This window comes from Bufo gargarizans, chromosome 11 (genome assembly GCF_014858855.1).
Source record: "Bufo gargarizans isolate SCDJY-AF-19 chromosome 11, ASM1485885v1, whole genome shotgun sequence".
NCBI classification, from domain to species: Eukaryota; Metazoa; Chordata; class Amphibia; order Anura; family Bufonidae; genus Bufo; species Bufo gargarizans.
The window spans coordinates 51,072,243-51,087,542 of record NC_058090.1 but is presented as its reverse complement, the minus strand read 5'-3'; the positions used below and the strand labels follow the sequence as shown (position 1 = coordinate 51,087,542).

Here is a 15,300-nt window from a genome sequence, read left to right as displayed (position 1 = left end):
TAGTGTTGAAGTGAATCTGTAAGCAAGGATTCAGTTCCCCTTCGGAGCCACAAATTTTTTACACAGAGATCAATGGCATGGATGTTTGACGTCCTCCAGAATGAGAGATGCTTACTGCAGCTGCTCTCCTAAACAAGTTCCTCCATCTCTTAATTCAAGTATTTGGAACTAGGTTTTCTAAATACCAACCCCTTTAATTTTTCTTAGATTATGCCCATTAATTGTAGGGCGCTCCCTGCAATGTTGGAAAGTTGCCAGCCAAACTATAAATGAGCTGAGATCTCTGTCAAATGTTTGACTTGGAATTAAGTTTACATTCCTTTCCTGCGAATGAATGAGCTCATGTCTGCATGGCACAAATACCACTTCTATCTCCACCTTATTGGCTTTAAGATAAGGAGACATTTCAGAATGACTGTATGGTCCATGTTCTGTTAGTAGGGCACGTTTAGTGTAAAGCCCATTAGCCTAAACAGTTCTGCTCTACATTAAAAGATCATCCATCGCATAGCGCACTCTCCCTTCAAGAAATGAACTATGACATTGACAGACCTATTATTCAGCTTGTACAGTACGGATAGACATCAGAGCTTGGAGCCAAGAGCTAGCGATTGTCCATTCAGAGAATGATGTCAGTGTTATTATTTGGATCATCGGAAATAAATATTTTTTTATTAAGATCGTTTTTATTGCCAATATTTATAAAAATAAAACAATGCAGAAGAACATGCAAAAGAATATAAACTCCCTGCCCCCCCCAACGATCTCTCCCTCCCTCCCATGCAGAGAGATAAAGAGGAGCTCCAAGATTCTCAGGCCGCAAATTTATACAGACACCATCAGATACCTGGATCCTCTCTGCTTCTTGGACATTATGAATTTAAAGGGCATCTGTCAGCAGATTTGTACCTAGGACACTGGCTGACCTGTTACATGTGCGCTTGGCAGCTGAAGACATCTGTGTTGGTCCCATGTTCATATGTGTGGCCGCATTGCTGAGAAAAATGATATTTTAATATATGCAAATGAGTCCCTAGGAGCAACAGGGGCGTTGCTGTTACACCGAGAGGCTCTGCTCTCTCTGCAACTGCCACGTCCTCTCCTCTCTGATAGGGCCAGATGTGATGATATTTTCACAGCCTGTTGCTGTCAAAGTGCAGAGGGTGCGGCAATGGCAGAGAGAGCAGAGCCTCTAGGTGTAACAGCAACACCCCCGTTGCTCCTAAGGGCTCATTTGCATATATTAAAATATCATTTTTCTCAGCAATGTGGGCACATAGGAACATGGGACCAACACAGATGCCTTCAGATGCCAAGTGCACATGTAACAGATCAGCCAGTGTCCTAGGTACAAATCTGCTGACAGATGCCCTTCAGAGTGGGGCTTACTTACAGTATGCTTCTGCTTCTCACTCACTGCAACATTCATGATTCTTCAAATACATGCCACATATTATAGAGCAAGATGAGCTGAGCAGATTCATATATAGTTTTGTGGGAAAATATTCAGTATAACTTGTATTCTATTAATTTAAATCCCTGTTCATTCTGATCTCAGGAGTCCAGTGGGCGGTCCTATCAGTGATTGACAGCTATTCCTGTATGCGCACTCTTACAGGAGGCAAGGCTGTCAGTTACTTCTAGGACCTCCCACTGGACTCCTAAACTCAGAATATGCAGAGATGTGAATGAATAAAATGGAAGTGTTAGGTCAGAGGTCCATGCCTGCCCCTGCCCTGCTGCTTACCATGACACTCTGCAAGCGGCTGTCTCCATTACTCCAGTCTCTGTCCCCTTAGGTTGTACGCGCATGCATTCACCTTTGGCCTCTTAAAGGGTATGCATCTTCAAATCCTTCCATAGCCAATGGCTGAGGTTCCCTTGGTATCAGACTCCCCAAGGGGAGAGTGCCTGAGCTTTGGATTTTTTAGTAACCAGCGAAGGTGTGATCTCTCGTCTGACTACCTGTGTACTGTACCTTGCCTGTCTCCCAATTCTGCTCCTTGCCGCCTGCCTGACCTTGGATTTGCTATCTGGAATACTGTACTCACTGTACGCACTGTACTCTGCCTGCCCTGACCTTGGACTATGTTCAGACTACCCTGCTTGATCCTTCAGCTATTCTCTGCCATCTAGTCTACATTGTCTCTGCATTATCCCCCTCCTGTGTTCCTGTGTGTTCCTCTACCTCTAGCTTTTAGTGTCCAGTCCTGTTTACCTAGTCGGTCTGTATTGTCCGTACTCCGACCGAGTATCCAACCTGTTTGCCCTGCCTAAATCTGTTTGCAAGTCTCCACCTTTTGTCTTCGTGTTTCTATACAGCCAGCACACCTAGAAACCAAAACCCTAAGTGCCTGTTCACACATACCTGTGGTTTTGGTGCATTTTCTGCATCCTGAGCTCCAGGTGTTTGCACTGGAGTCCATGACCCCTGTGGGTCAGCTGCCAACCACTCCGGGACTACCCCAGGAGGTAGCGACCTGCTTGCTTCACCGCAGCAAAGTCCAGATCCCTTTTTCAGGGTGAATACCGAGATGGCATGAGGATAAAGCTCTTAGGGTTAGCCCTAAGTCAAGCCGGTTGGTTGGCATAGTGGGTCCACATGCCCTAACAAGTTTTGCTGAATCTTTTCCCACAAAACTATACATCAATCTGCTCCGCTCCTCCTGCTCTATAATATGCTGCCCGCAGATTGCTCTGCATTTTCACAGTATCCAGTGACTAAGTAAAAAAACTCAAATAGTGATTATTTTTCCAGTATTGGGACATTCTCATAGAGAGTAATATAATTTAAAAGATGTTCTGTGTGTGACATGGAAATTTACTGTGGGGTACATTATAGACCCTTACAGCATCCTCTATCATATAGCACATCATTTATGCCACTGTTACCTCCTTTCTCACAGTGTTTTAATCCGAAGCCCTCCGAATTTAATACTGGAGATTATTTTAGTGGATGACTACAGCGCTGACCGTGAGTATTTCTTTAAATAGTATTTGTCCTTTTTTCTCATTTGAACCTTTCTCCTATATTCATGTATAGTGGAGTGTGATGGAGACGAGCTAATTCTGCCGCCGGAGTACAGGAGGTGTTATTCTGTATGGCAGAGGACATCTATTTATGGGTTTTGTAGACTTGGGAGTATAAATCCTATTCAGACTGCGTTATATGTAAATATCCAGGATATATATTATCTACTCTGTGGTGGGATCGGTCTTGGCATTCGGACAATCAGACAACAAATCTTCGGCTTATTTTCCAGTTCCTCTGATCATGCTGTGAAGACGTCATGAATCCTCGACACGATTTTCATGGGTCCTTTCTCTTTACTTTCCCCTCCAATAATCCTAGATCATTCTGGCTCCAAGCTAAATAATAGCTTTTGTTACACACTGGGCTGCAATAGCTTATGCTTTATTAGGCCATAAAAAGACGAGAACAGTTCATCGCCGCCATCAAGTTAACTGGTGCGAGGCCCCCGCAGACTCTGTATTTCTGCCAGAATAAGTGACCGCTTTTGATATTACTGGGTGAATCATGCACTGTATGTCCAAAAGTATGTAGACACCCCTCCTAATTATTGAGTTCAGATTTGTCGGCCGTATCCATTGCAAACAGGTGCATAAAATCAAGCACACAGCCATGCGATCTCCATAGTCAATCATTGGTAGTGGTATGTGATGTACATGTGACAGACATAGTCTATGGGAATACCAGACATGGACATATTACATTTCAGATGTCTGTATGTAATGTACTGTATGTTCACATGTCTCATGATACATGTGCAACGGGTGCCTCCCCCTAGGGCCCATTATAATGCGACCCAGGTGTAGGAATGCCAAGTGGTATAGTGCGGCCTAAAATGTCTCTTTGTGTGTCACGGTGCTCCTACCTGATACAGCTGGACTCCAGGCTTTGGCTCTGAAGCAATAAATAGGGGGAATAATTGAGGAATTTTAAAGAAAGAAAGAGTCCGGACCTTGTATGTAGTTGAACAGCAGCTTTACTTGAAAAAACATTCATCAGAAACAGTCTTCAAGCTTTGTCTTGGTCCCAGCAGGCTTTAGCATGAAACTGGCAGGCAAACTCCCCACTGCTATATCTGTCTCTCTCTGACTCTGCTGTACTGACAGGCTGGCTGTATAACTCAGATTCTTCTGTATGCTGCACTTCACTTTGTAGTCTGACTCTAGGTTATGCCAGGGAACTTTCCTCCTGGGTCCTGAGACTTTAAGCTTTGGCCTCCATGGCCAGCAGAGGTTAAGGTGCTCTGGCTGGCATGGGCACGTCCAGCAGAGAGGATAAGCTAGAACGTGCCATCTCCTGTCTCTTCCTAATCGCTGCTGCTATGTCTATGGCAAGCAGGGAGAGAGACAGGAGAAGGCACGTGCGCCTTCTCTTCATACAGCTAATGGGTGGGTGTGCCGGGAGTCAGACCCCCACCGTTCTAATATTGATTACCTTTTCCTGAGGATAGGTCATCAATATTAAAAGCCTGGAAAACCCCTTTAAGACACTAGAACAGGAGTGCACAACCTTTTCTGGTAGGGGGCCACATTGTCACACTGAACCAATCCCAGGAGCCGAAAATAAAACTTAATGGGGTATTGCCAACTGAAAGCTTTGTCATATTGATTGTTCATGCCAGAAACGTGGTACTGGTTACATTCAGGACACCCTGCTAATGGGAGAATACATGAAAAATACATGAGCAGCCAGGTGACTGAAGGGTTGTGGCCGCACAGAATGACATTGAGGGCCCCTGCATTAGAATTAATGAATGTCACTTTATTGAAATGACTTGATTACTGCATTGACTGGATGGGAAGAATTGCTCTACTAGGCGACATATAAATTAACCTTTTACTTAGTAAAACCAGAAATTCACTGGTTATGACCATGTGCCAAAAAAATACTTTAATATTTAGTCATATATCAAGTTCTGAAACTAACTAGAGATTAAAGTCTAATGATAGACACATTAGCCATGCATGGTGCAGGGTGAAATGTAATCTCCTACTTTCTAATTATTATATGATGAGTGGCTTTCCAAGGAAATGAGATTTTTTTTTACTTTTTATTCTCTTTTCCACCTTGATCTGAATTTTGTCATTAAATTGTAAAGTTGCCATCTTGTTTCTGTTTATGGGGGCGGCCCACACAAACGTTTATTCAAGAGCTCAAAGGTCATAAATCTTCATATAATGACTTTTGGGATCATAGTTTGTCTGAAGTTGGCCGAACACAAAGCACATTAAAGTTAGCTGAAGTTCTGGTTTCCATTAGGATCAGCCAAGATCTAAAGTATGTAAGGGCCGCCGATGACAGATATTGGAGGAAATAAGGATTGTGCATATTGAAATTTAACAATCCTGGAGCCGTAGTTGTCCCAGGAATAAGTATATTTCAGTGACTTTTTCACCCATTGAAATAAATATGCATACCTGGCTAATCTGATCATGTATGTTTATGGAGGGGTCATGTAAGATAGTTGTCAGCTGGGCATAATTGCTATGGGTGGTTTAAAGAGTGGTTTTTTTTTTTTGGGGGGGGGGGGATTTTAAAACGATGACCTATCCTCTAGAAGGGGTGAGATCCAAATCCAAGGACACCCTCTGGTCACATGTTGGAATGGGCTGCAGGACTTTTCCTTGGTCTGTGATGTCTTCTCCACCCGGTCACATGGAATGGGATTAGGCTGCAATACCAAAAACAGCTGATGTCATGCCTGGTATAGAATGAACAGGCCACAGCGCTTGTCTTTACACTGTGGCGCCTTCAAACAGGTAATCGGTGGCCGTCCCAGGTGTCGAACACCCATTGTGGTGACATTAGTGATCCTTTCTGGGGATAGGACATCCGTTTTTAAGTTTCAGAAAAGCCTTTTAATGGGGTATTTCAGACAGACTAGATCAGTTGTTGTCTGTCCATTGGGATCTCCATTTAATGCCAGAATGGGACACCCCAGTGCCCCCCTCAGCTCTTATTGCACCCGAGCTCCGCTCCTTTCTGTAGCCAGCCTTTCCCTCGCTGCTTTGATTGACAGGGCCAGGCTGTGCTAAGAAATGAGTGAGGGGCTGGCCACAGAAATTAGTGGAGCTTGGGCACAACAAGAGCAATGGTGACGCCCTCATTGCACCAAAGGCCTAATTTGCATATTAAGAGAAAGTATCATAACTCTGAAAGGGAGCCTCAGATCAACAAAAGAAAAACAGCATTTTAATCAGGTGAACCACAGCTATGTGTCGTTGCAAACAGCTGGATAGGGAGGTCGCTGGTGACAGACCACCTTTAATTCTGATCTGCTAAAAAAACAAAACAAAAAAACAATATAAAGATATCCCACAGGATGCTGTGAATTATTACAAAAGCGAGCCCAAGATCAGGTGTGACATTTATTTCAGAATGAAGAAGAGAGGGCAGAGGGCAAGGACTATGTATTTTTTATGAAGCCTGAGTGATAAAATCTTAGCTCCTACAAATGTTTACTGCAACTTAGCTGCATCTTGAACTAAAGTACAAGACACAGGATAAAAAGCGGCAAAGAAAACATTAGTATAAACATATTTTTAGGTACCGTCAGGGGCTTTCTTGTCATGAGAACCTTTTCTAAAAATGAAGATTTCCTATCCAGATTCTGAAACTCCTGCAATTAATGTCCCCATAGACATGATTCTGCTGATGGCAGGACCGGCTGTCAGTCCCACATGAATGAGGACCTCCTAATAGAGGATGTTGTGCAAGAGAAGGATTGGGCAGCTATAAAGGTGCATGTGCTGCGAGGGAAGTGAGCAGCAAGACATCCATTGCCCTTGCCTGAAAATGGAGTATCATATACTCCAGCATCTAGAGAGTTTCCCTTACCATATGATTGATGTGTGTAACAGGTGAATACCAACAATCCTGTAGCTGTACAGCAGACAAGGATTGCTAGTTACAACCCCAATTCCAAAAACATTGGGACACTGTGTAAAATGTACATACAGACGTGGACAAAATTGTTGGTACCCTTTGGTCAATGAAAGAAAAAGTCACAATGGTCACAGAAATAACTTTAATCTGACAAAAGTAATAATAAATTAAAATTCTATAAATGTTAACCAATGAAAGTCAGACATTGTTTTTCAACCATGCTTCAACAGAATTATGTAAAAAAATAAACTCATGAAACAGGCATGGACAAAAATGATGGTACCCCTAACTTAATATTTTGTTGCGCAACCTTTTGAGGCAATCACTGCAATCAAACGCTTCCTGTAACTGTCAATGAGACATCTGCACCTCTCAGCAGGTATTTTGGCCCACTCCTCATGAGCAAACTGCTCCAGTTGTGTCCGGTTTGAAGGGTGCCTTTTCCAGACTGCATGTTTCAGCTCCTTCCAAAGATGCTCAATAGGATTGAGGTCAGGGCTCATAGAAGGCCACTTTAGAATAGTCCAATTTTTTCCTCTTAGCCATTCTTGGGTGTTTTTAGCGGTGTGTTTTGGGTCATTGTCCTGTTGCAAGACCCATGACCTGCGACTGAGACCAAGCTTTCTGACACTGGCTAGTACATTTCTCTCTAGAATTCCTTGATAGTCTTGAGATTTCATTGTACCCTGCACAGATTCAAGACACCCTGTGCCAGACGCAGCAAAGCAGCCCCAGAACATAACAGAGCCTCCTCCATGTTTCACAGTAGGGACAGTGTTCTTTTCTTGATATGCTTCATTTTTTCGTCTGTGAACATACAGCTGATGTGCCTTGGCAAAAACTTCGATTTTTGTCTCATCTGTCCACAGGACATTCTCCCAGAAGCTTTGTGGCTTGTCAACATGTAGTTTGGCATATTCCAGTCTTGCTTTTTTATGATTCGTTTTCAACAATGGTGTCCTCCTTGGTCGTCTCCCATGTAGTCCACTTTGGCTCAAACAACGACGGATGGTGCGATCTGACACTGATGTTCCTTGAGCATGAAGTTCACCTTGAATCTCTTTAGAAGTCTTTCTAGGCTCTTTTGTTACCATTCGGATTATCCGTCTCTTAGATTTGTCATCAATTTTCCTCCTGCGGCCACGTCCAGGGAGGTTGGCTACAGTCCCATGGATCTTAAACTTATGAATAATATGTGCAACTGTACTCACAGGAACATCTAGTTGCTTGGAGATGGTCTTATAGCCTTTACCTTTAACATGCTTGTCTATAATTTTCTTTCTGATCTCTTGAGACAGCTCTTTCCTTTGCTTCCTCTGGTCCATGTCGAGTGTGGTACACACCATATCACCAAACAACACAGTGATTACCTGGAGCCATATATATAGGCCCAATGGCTGATTACAAGGTTGTAGACACCTGTGATGCTAATTAGTGGACACACCTTGAATTAACATGTCCCTTTGGTCACATTATGTTCTGTGTTTTCTAGGGGTACCATCATTTTTGTCCATGCCTGTTTCATGAGTTTATTTTTTTACATAATTCTGTTGAAGCATGGTTGAAAAACAATGTCTGACTTTCATTGGTTAACATTTATAGAATTTTAATTTATTATTACTTTTGTCAGATTAAAGTTATTTCTGTGACCATTGTGACTTTTTCTTTCATTGACCAAAGGGTACCAACAATTTTGTCCACGTCTGTAAATGTAAACAGAAAACAATGATTTGCAAGTCTCATAGATCCATATTTTATCCACAGTAGATAATAGAACCCATATCAGAAGTTGAAAGTGAGACATTTTACCATTTCATAAAAAAATGCACTCATTTAGAACTTTAGCAACGCATCTCAAAAAAGTTGGGACAGGGCCATGTCTGCCATTGTGTAGCATCCCCATCTTCTTTTAACAATCTGTAAATGTCTGGGAAGTGAGGAGGCCAATTGCTGGAGTTTAGGGGGAGGAAAGTTGTCCCATTGATGTCTGATGTAGGATTCTATCTGCACGACAGTCCTGGGTCTTCTTTGACAGATGTTTCCTTTCATGATGTGCCAAATGTTTTCTATTGGTGAAAGGTCTGGACCGCAGGCAGGTCCGTTCAGAACCCAGACTCTTCTTCGGTGAAACCATGCTGTTGTCATGGCTGCAGTATGTGGTTTAGCATTTTCTTCCTGAAATTTGCAAGGCCTTCCCTGAAAGAGATATAGTCTGGATGGGAGCATATATTGTTCTAAAACCTCTATATACTGTTAAGCACAGATGTGTAGTTGTGAGGGGTACAGAGGTAGCAGTCACTACCAGGCCCAGGAGCCTAAGGGGGCCCAAAGATCCTTGTGCCGCATAAGAAGATACAGGTTTTATACAAAGTGCATGCTGGTCAACTTTCACCTCTGGCTAAAGGAAGGGGTTAGGTCAAGAATTTGGCATTGGGAGAAGTTACTGTTTGAATTTTTGCCTCAGGCAGCACAAAGGCTATGTGCTTACAGGCCACAAAGCACTAAGGGAAGGGGGGCCAAAGCTGAATTCTTGCACCAGGGCACATGAGCCTTTAGCTACGCCCCTGGTTCAGCAGTAGTGCAGGTTTTTGAACTGTGAACTGATAACAAGCTGGATGGTCCCTTTCCTCCTGAGTCAACAGCCCAGTGTCTGTGGTTTCTAAAAATAATTTTACATTTTGATTCATTTAACCACAGAACAGTTTTCCATTTCCCCCCAGTCCATTTTGAATGAGCTTTGGCTTCTGACATATGGCTTCTTCTTTGCATGATACAGCTTTGAAGGCACTTTGCTTCTGAGAGCCTCTTCCTCTCTAACTATGCTCTTTTTTTTATACCCAGTTATGTAACTGAGAAGCACATTGCTCCCCCAGCAGTTTTTTATTAGTACCACGTACTTTTCCAACCTTTTATTGCCCCTTTCTCAACTTTTTTGAGATGCGTTTCTGCCATTAAGTTTCGAAACGAGTCAGTTTTTTTCATATCACATCTGATGTGTTTTATCATCTATTGTTAATAATATATGGGTCTATGAGATTTGCAAATCATTGCATTCTGTTTTATATACATTTATTAACATTTTACACAGCACCCCAACTTTTTTTTTGTAATTGGGGTTGTAAAGCTAGGTAGTGTGCACAGTCATGGTAGAACTGTGGATTTTTGGTTTAAATTTTTCCATTTAAAAATGTAAAAAAAATACAATTCCCGTCTTGGCGATTAATATTGATAGTATGTCCTCCTGCAATGCGTTATGTTTAGATCGGTAGGTGCTTTGTGGCCAGATCTGTTTGCAGACAAGCTGTGCATTAGATGTAGCTGTAATTGAGTGCGGTTTCTGCGTGAATGGAGCTGATGGGGAGAGATGAAGGCTCTCTCTCTGTGAAGTAGTTTCCATCTGAGCAGATGAGCATGAGTGCACTTTAGCTGAGAGGATTAGTGCTGTCAGACTGATTAATACGATAATAAGTGAAAGCAGGTTCTTCCTATGGAAACACTCTTGGGAGTTTGTAATTATGATTCACCTCAAAGAAACTTATGTGCCAATTATTTGTTTTCTTGTCTTTTTTTCCACAGCCGATGACTGTCAGCTCCTCACTAAAATACCCAAGGTTAAATGCTTGAGAAATAACCGGAGAGAAGGTGCAGTATAAAAAGCATTGTGATGTTTATAGTTAGTTCTACTGCTTTACAATTTTTTTTTTGTACTTTCACATTTGATTTAATTTTTTTTGTGTTTTGCTAAATTATTGAAAAAAGAAGAACTAAAGTTTTGCATGGACATAACTACTCAGACCCTTTGCTATGACACTTGACATTCAGCTCTGTGGGCCCTCCATTTCTCTTGATCATCTTTGCTGATAATGTTTTTTTTTATATAAAAAAGAAGAGGCTACATCAAAGACAAACCATTAACATGGATATATATATATATATATATATATATATATATATATATATATATACACACACATTTTTGTTTTGGATCCTTTTCTCCATAAACCATTTCTTGGAGAAATTGTCAGAGTTGGGTAGCTCTGGAAATTATTCAGTTTTAAAGGGAATATGACTCCAGTTTTGGGGTCCATTTACACGGTCTGCATTTTGCATGGCCAGCATTATGATAAAAATGCCTATTCTTGTCCGTGGCTGCGGACAAGAATAGGATAGGCTCCATCTTTTTTGCGGGGCTGCATAACGGAAGTGCGGATGCAGACAGCACACGGCGTGCTGTCCGCATCTTTTGCGGCCCCATTGAAATGAATGGGTCTGCACCCGTTTCACAAAATTGAGGAACGGATGCGGACCCTTTATGCGGACGTGCGAATTAACCCTTCAGCTGCTGGGTTCAAACAGCTAGAGCCCATGCCGATGAGTCCTGATATTCATGAGCTCACGGCTTTCCCTGCCCTCCTGCTGCTGATTGACAGTTTTTTCCCCAGTGGATTCAGCAGCAGGGGGCGGGGAAAGCCGGAGCTCATGAATATCAGGACTTATCGGCATGCGCTTGAGCTGCTCAATACAAGATTGTAGCAAAATTGTAAATGAAAGAAAAGGACCCAAAATGTTAAGGGGATCTGTCACTAGTTTATGTTGCCTTTTAGTTAGGACACCGTAAAACTGCTGAGAGTTTCCCTTTAATATGTTGTACCATAAACACTCTTTTGAATGGTTTTGTTTAAAAAAATTAAAATACCTGCAAAATTGTTCCATCTGGACAACCCCTTCTGTAAGTGAGAATGAGCTGATTACTACGGTCCACATTTTGCACTGGCTGCCCACTCAGCCTGTTAGAGAGGGCTTCCGGGCATAAAGCATTTGGATAGGGGTTGTCTTGATAATTTATGTGAATGTACCTGGAAGAAAAGCTGTAGATATCAGATAATCAGGGGCAGACATTGTCCTGTACTATCGTTCAGTAATCCTAGTGTTGAACACAGTAGTCATTTTCTTTATAAAGGACCTGTCCCCTCTCCTGACATGTCTGTTTCAGTAACCACTGAATTAACAATTCTGAAGCAACTATTCTTATAAATCTATGTTGTGCCATTCCTCTCTTATTCCTACCAGAAGTGTATGAATGAATTGCCATCACTGCCCTACTAGCCTATCTAGGTGTTACCAGTTGGGGGTGTCCCTACACGGTCGGATATTATCCAGTCTGTGCTGCCAGTATCAGACAATGCAGGGACGTCCCCCAACTGGTAACATCCATCTGAACCTTTATTGCAGACTGCTGGCAATTCATTCATAAACTTATAGCAGGAATAGCAGAGGAATGGCACAACATAGTTATATGAAAAGAATGCTCTAGAATTATTACATGGAGGAAATAAGTAGTTACTAAAACAGACATGTCAGGAGAGGTGACAGGTCCTTTTTAAAGTCTGAATGTCCTGCTTCTAGGAACCAACAGATTGTATGCAATATCACATAAAGTTTAAGTCTAATGCCTCTTTTTAACAGACTTTCAGCTCTCAGATGATGGCCGGTACGAGGGGTGTTCAGTAAGTTATCTACCCCAGCATGTTCTGTCGGTGTTAGAGAGCAGAGCTTGTCTGTGCAGGTTGAGACATGCCTGGACATGCAACACAGAGTAGCAGTTCAGTCTGATAAAAGCACTGGAAGTGACAGGATGGCAAGTGCAGTATAGTGCAGGTCTACAAAGAAAGTAAGGGAACTTCCTTCCGTGATTAAATTCCTTACAAAGCAAGAAAAGAAGCCTAAATAAATCCATGAAAGGATTGATTTCTGTATATATAGTAATGATGCACCTTCCTACTACAAAGTAAAGTTTTGGGCCAAGCAGTTTAAATGGGGGTAGGGAATAAACTGAAGATGACCTCCGAACTGTCGAGGGATCTTCAGAGGAAATGTGCCGTAACGTGGAGGCCATGATTTTGGAAGATCGTCGGGTCAAAGTCAGTGTTATAGCTCATGAATTAGACATTTCAGTTGGCACAGTTCCAGTATCATTCATGATATTTTGATGATGTCAAAGGTCAGTTCCCGGTGGGTGCCTTGAACACTTGAGCAAAGAACTTGTCGATACCAATTTAGTCAAGAGACTTTTAGACATGCAGGAGACTTCTATTCTCAAGGTATTACATGGGATGAAACATGAGTCCACCACCATGAGACCAAACAAAAAAAATAATGCTTATAAAATTGTCCCATCTGGACAACCCCTTCTGTAAGCGAGAATGAGCTTTTTACTACGGTCCACATTTTGCACTGGCTGCCCACTCAGCCTGTTAGAGCGGGCTTCCGGGCATAGGGAAGCACAAAGGGCCTGCAACGGAAGCACAAGGGGTCACCAACTCCAAAGAAAATTTGTGTGCAGCAGTCAGCTGGAAAGATCATGGCAACAATTTTTTGGGATACAGAAGCTGCTTCACGACAATGTGCCAGCTAACAAGTCTCGCAAATCACAAGGTGCTATCACAAACTAAATGCAGCTTCATGGAGCTTAACCATCCACCCCTACAGTACAGACCTGGCTCCCAGTGATTACTTTCTTTTTCGGAACCTGAAGAAATTTCTGCGTGGGCAATCAATTTTCCAGACCTAAACTGAAAGGAAACACCAAATGGGGGGCCCAAATTATCAACTCAAAATAAATCACAGGTGCCAATAGCCAACAACTCTTATGTGGAAAAACCCAAGCACCACGTACACAAAAGTAGCCACCAAAGTATATAAAAATGTATCTTTATTTAAGACCAAAATATAAAAAACATGTATCAGTTGGCAAAGACAACACATACACAAGGAGTCTACCAACAAAAGAGGGTCAGAAGTAATTGTACATAATGAAACATTCAATACATACAGGAATAGGTGAAGATAAAAAATCTGACCATACGGTTCACCCTCCTAGATAAGATGATCAAGATCACATAAATAAAGTACAGACCCGGTTGATGGCACCTCTAAAACACTGACATTTGTTTTGCGTCAGCTTCCTCAGGGGAAATTTCCTGATCATAATGCATCTGATCACTGGAGGCAAGTGGAATAAGTGTGTTGAATTGTGTTTAAGGAGAACTATGACATAGTGGGAATAACTGGCTGGATGATAGCTATGACTGGATGGTTAACAGTCTGTTTAAAAAGGATAGTCAAGTGAGGGACATGAACATGTGGAGTCACTGTGGGTAGAAATACATGGAGGCAAAAACAATAAGAAAATATTAATTGGAGTTTATTATAAGCCAGAGTCCGCAGAAAATCTTCTACTAAAGGAGATGAACGAGGCGGCAGATCATGAGGTTGTTATTATGAGCGACTTTAACTACCCAGATATAGACTGGGAAATTAAAACATGGGCTCCCGTAAACGCGACAGACATAGCTGAGTTGGAGAGGGTTCAGAGGAAGGCAACTAAAGTAATAACAGTAATACAGTGCCCAGAAAGATTGTCAAAATTAGGGTTATTCACTTTAGAAAAAAGACGACTGAGGGGAGAACTAATTACTATGTATAAATATATCAGGGGTCAGTACAGAGATCTCTCCCATCAGCTATTTATCCCCAGGACTGTGACGAGGGGACATCCTCTGCGCCTGGAGGAAAGAAGGTTTGTACACAAACATAGAAGAGGAGTCTTTACGGTAAGAGCAGTGAGACTATAAAACTCTCTGCCTGAGGAGGTGGTGATGGTGAGTACAATAAAGGAATTCAAGAGGGACCTGGATGTATTTCTGGAGTGTAATAAGATTACCGATTATAGTTACTAGAGAGTTATTCTGATGCCTGATTGGAGTCAGGAAGGAGGTTTTTCCCTCTAAAATTACAAAAATTGTCTTCCACCTCCAAGTTTTTTTGTTTGTTTTTTTTTTTGTTTTTTTTTGCCTTCCTCTGGATCTACTTTCAGGAGAACAGGATGAACTGGATGGTCAGAGGTCTTTTCTTTTTCAGCCTTTTAAATTATATTACTGTGAAGTCAAGGGGGATTACATTGAAAAGTAGCAAGTTCAGTTGTCTCAGAACATTTTGTTTTCCTGTTCAGGTAGATAACTTATTGAACACCCCTCGTATTCCGGCCAGGAGCTGCAGTTACATTACCATGATGATTATGGTGGTTTTCTCTTGAGAAGACTGTGAAAGTATTACAACCCATCAAAAGTAAAGCAATAGTGGTCTTCAGAACTGGGATGTTATGTCTTCATGGGCTTATCCTCTAATGCCAAGAGCTACATATTGATGGAGTTTCCTGAGGACATGCAGAAAAGGGGTGTTTGTCCTCAGACATAAAAATGTCCCTTTTGGCAATTGGGAATTTAAGATGTAGAAACTGGATGTAATAATATATGTAGTACATGCAGTCATCTTCGGTGCTTGTGGCTGAATAATGAGCAAATACGAATGTTCTCACTTTGCTG

General features: G+C 42.0%; 1 protein-coding gene across 1 annotated transcript in view; it reads left to right on the top strand.

The window, feature by feature from the left end:
* Window positions 1-15,300, top strand: part of GALNT16 (polypeptide N-acetylgalactosaminyltransferase 16) — a 154,961-nt gene that overhangs the window by 96,947 nt on the left and 42,714 nt on the right. Inside the window, exons 4-5 of the mRNA XM_044271833.1 lie at window positions 2,907-2,974; window positions 10,493-10,558. Coding sequence (XP_044127768.1) covers window positions 2,907-2,974; window positions 10,493-10,558 — 134 coding nt within the window. The remainder of the gene's footprint in view (window positions 1-2,906; window positions 2,975-10,492; window positions 10,559-15,300) is intronic.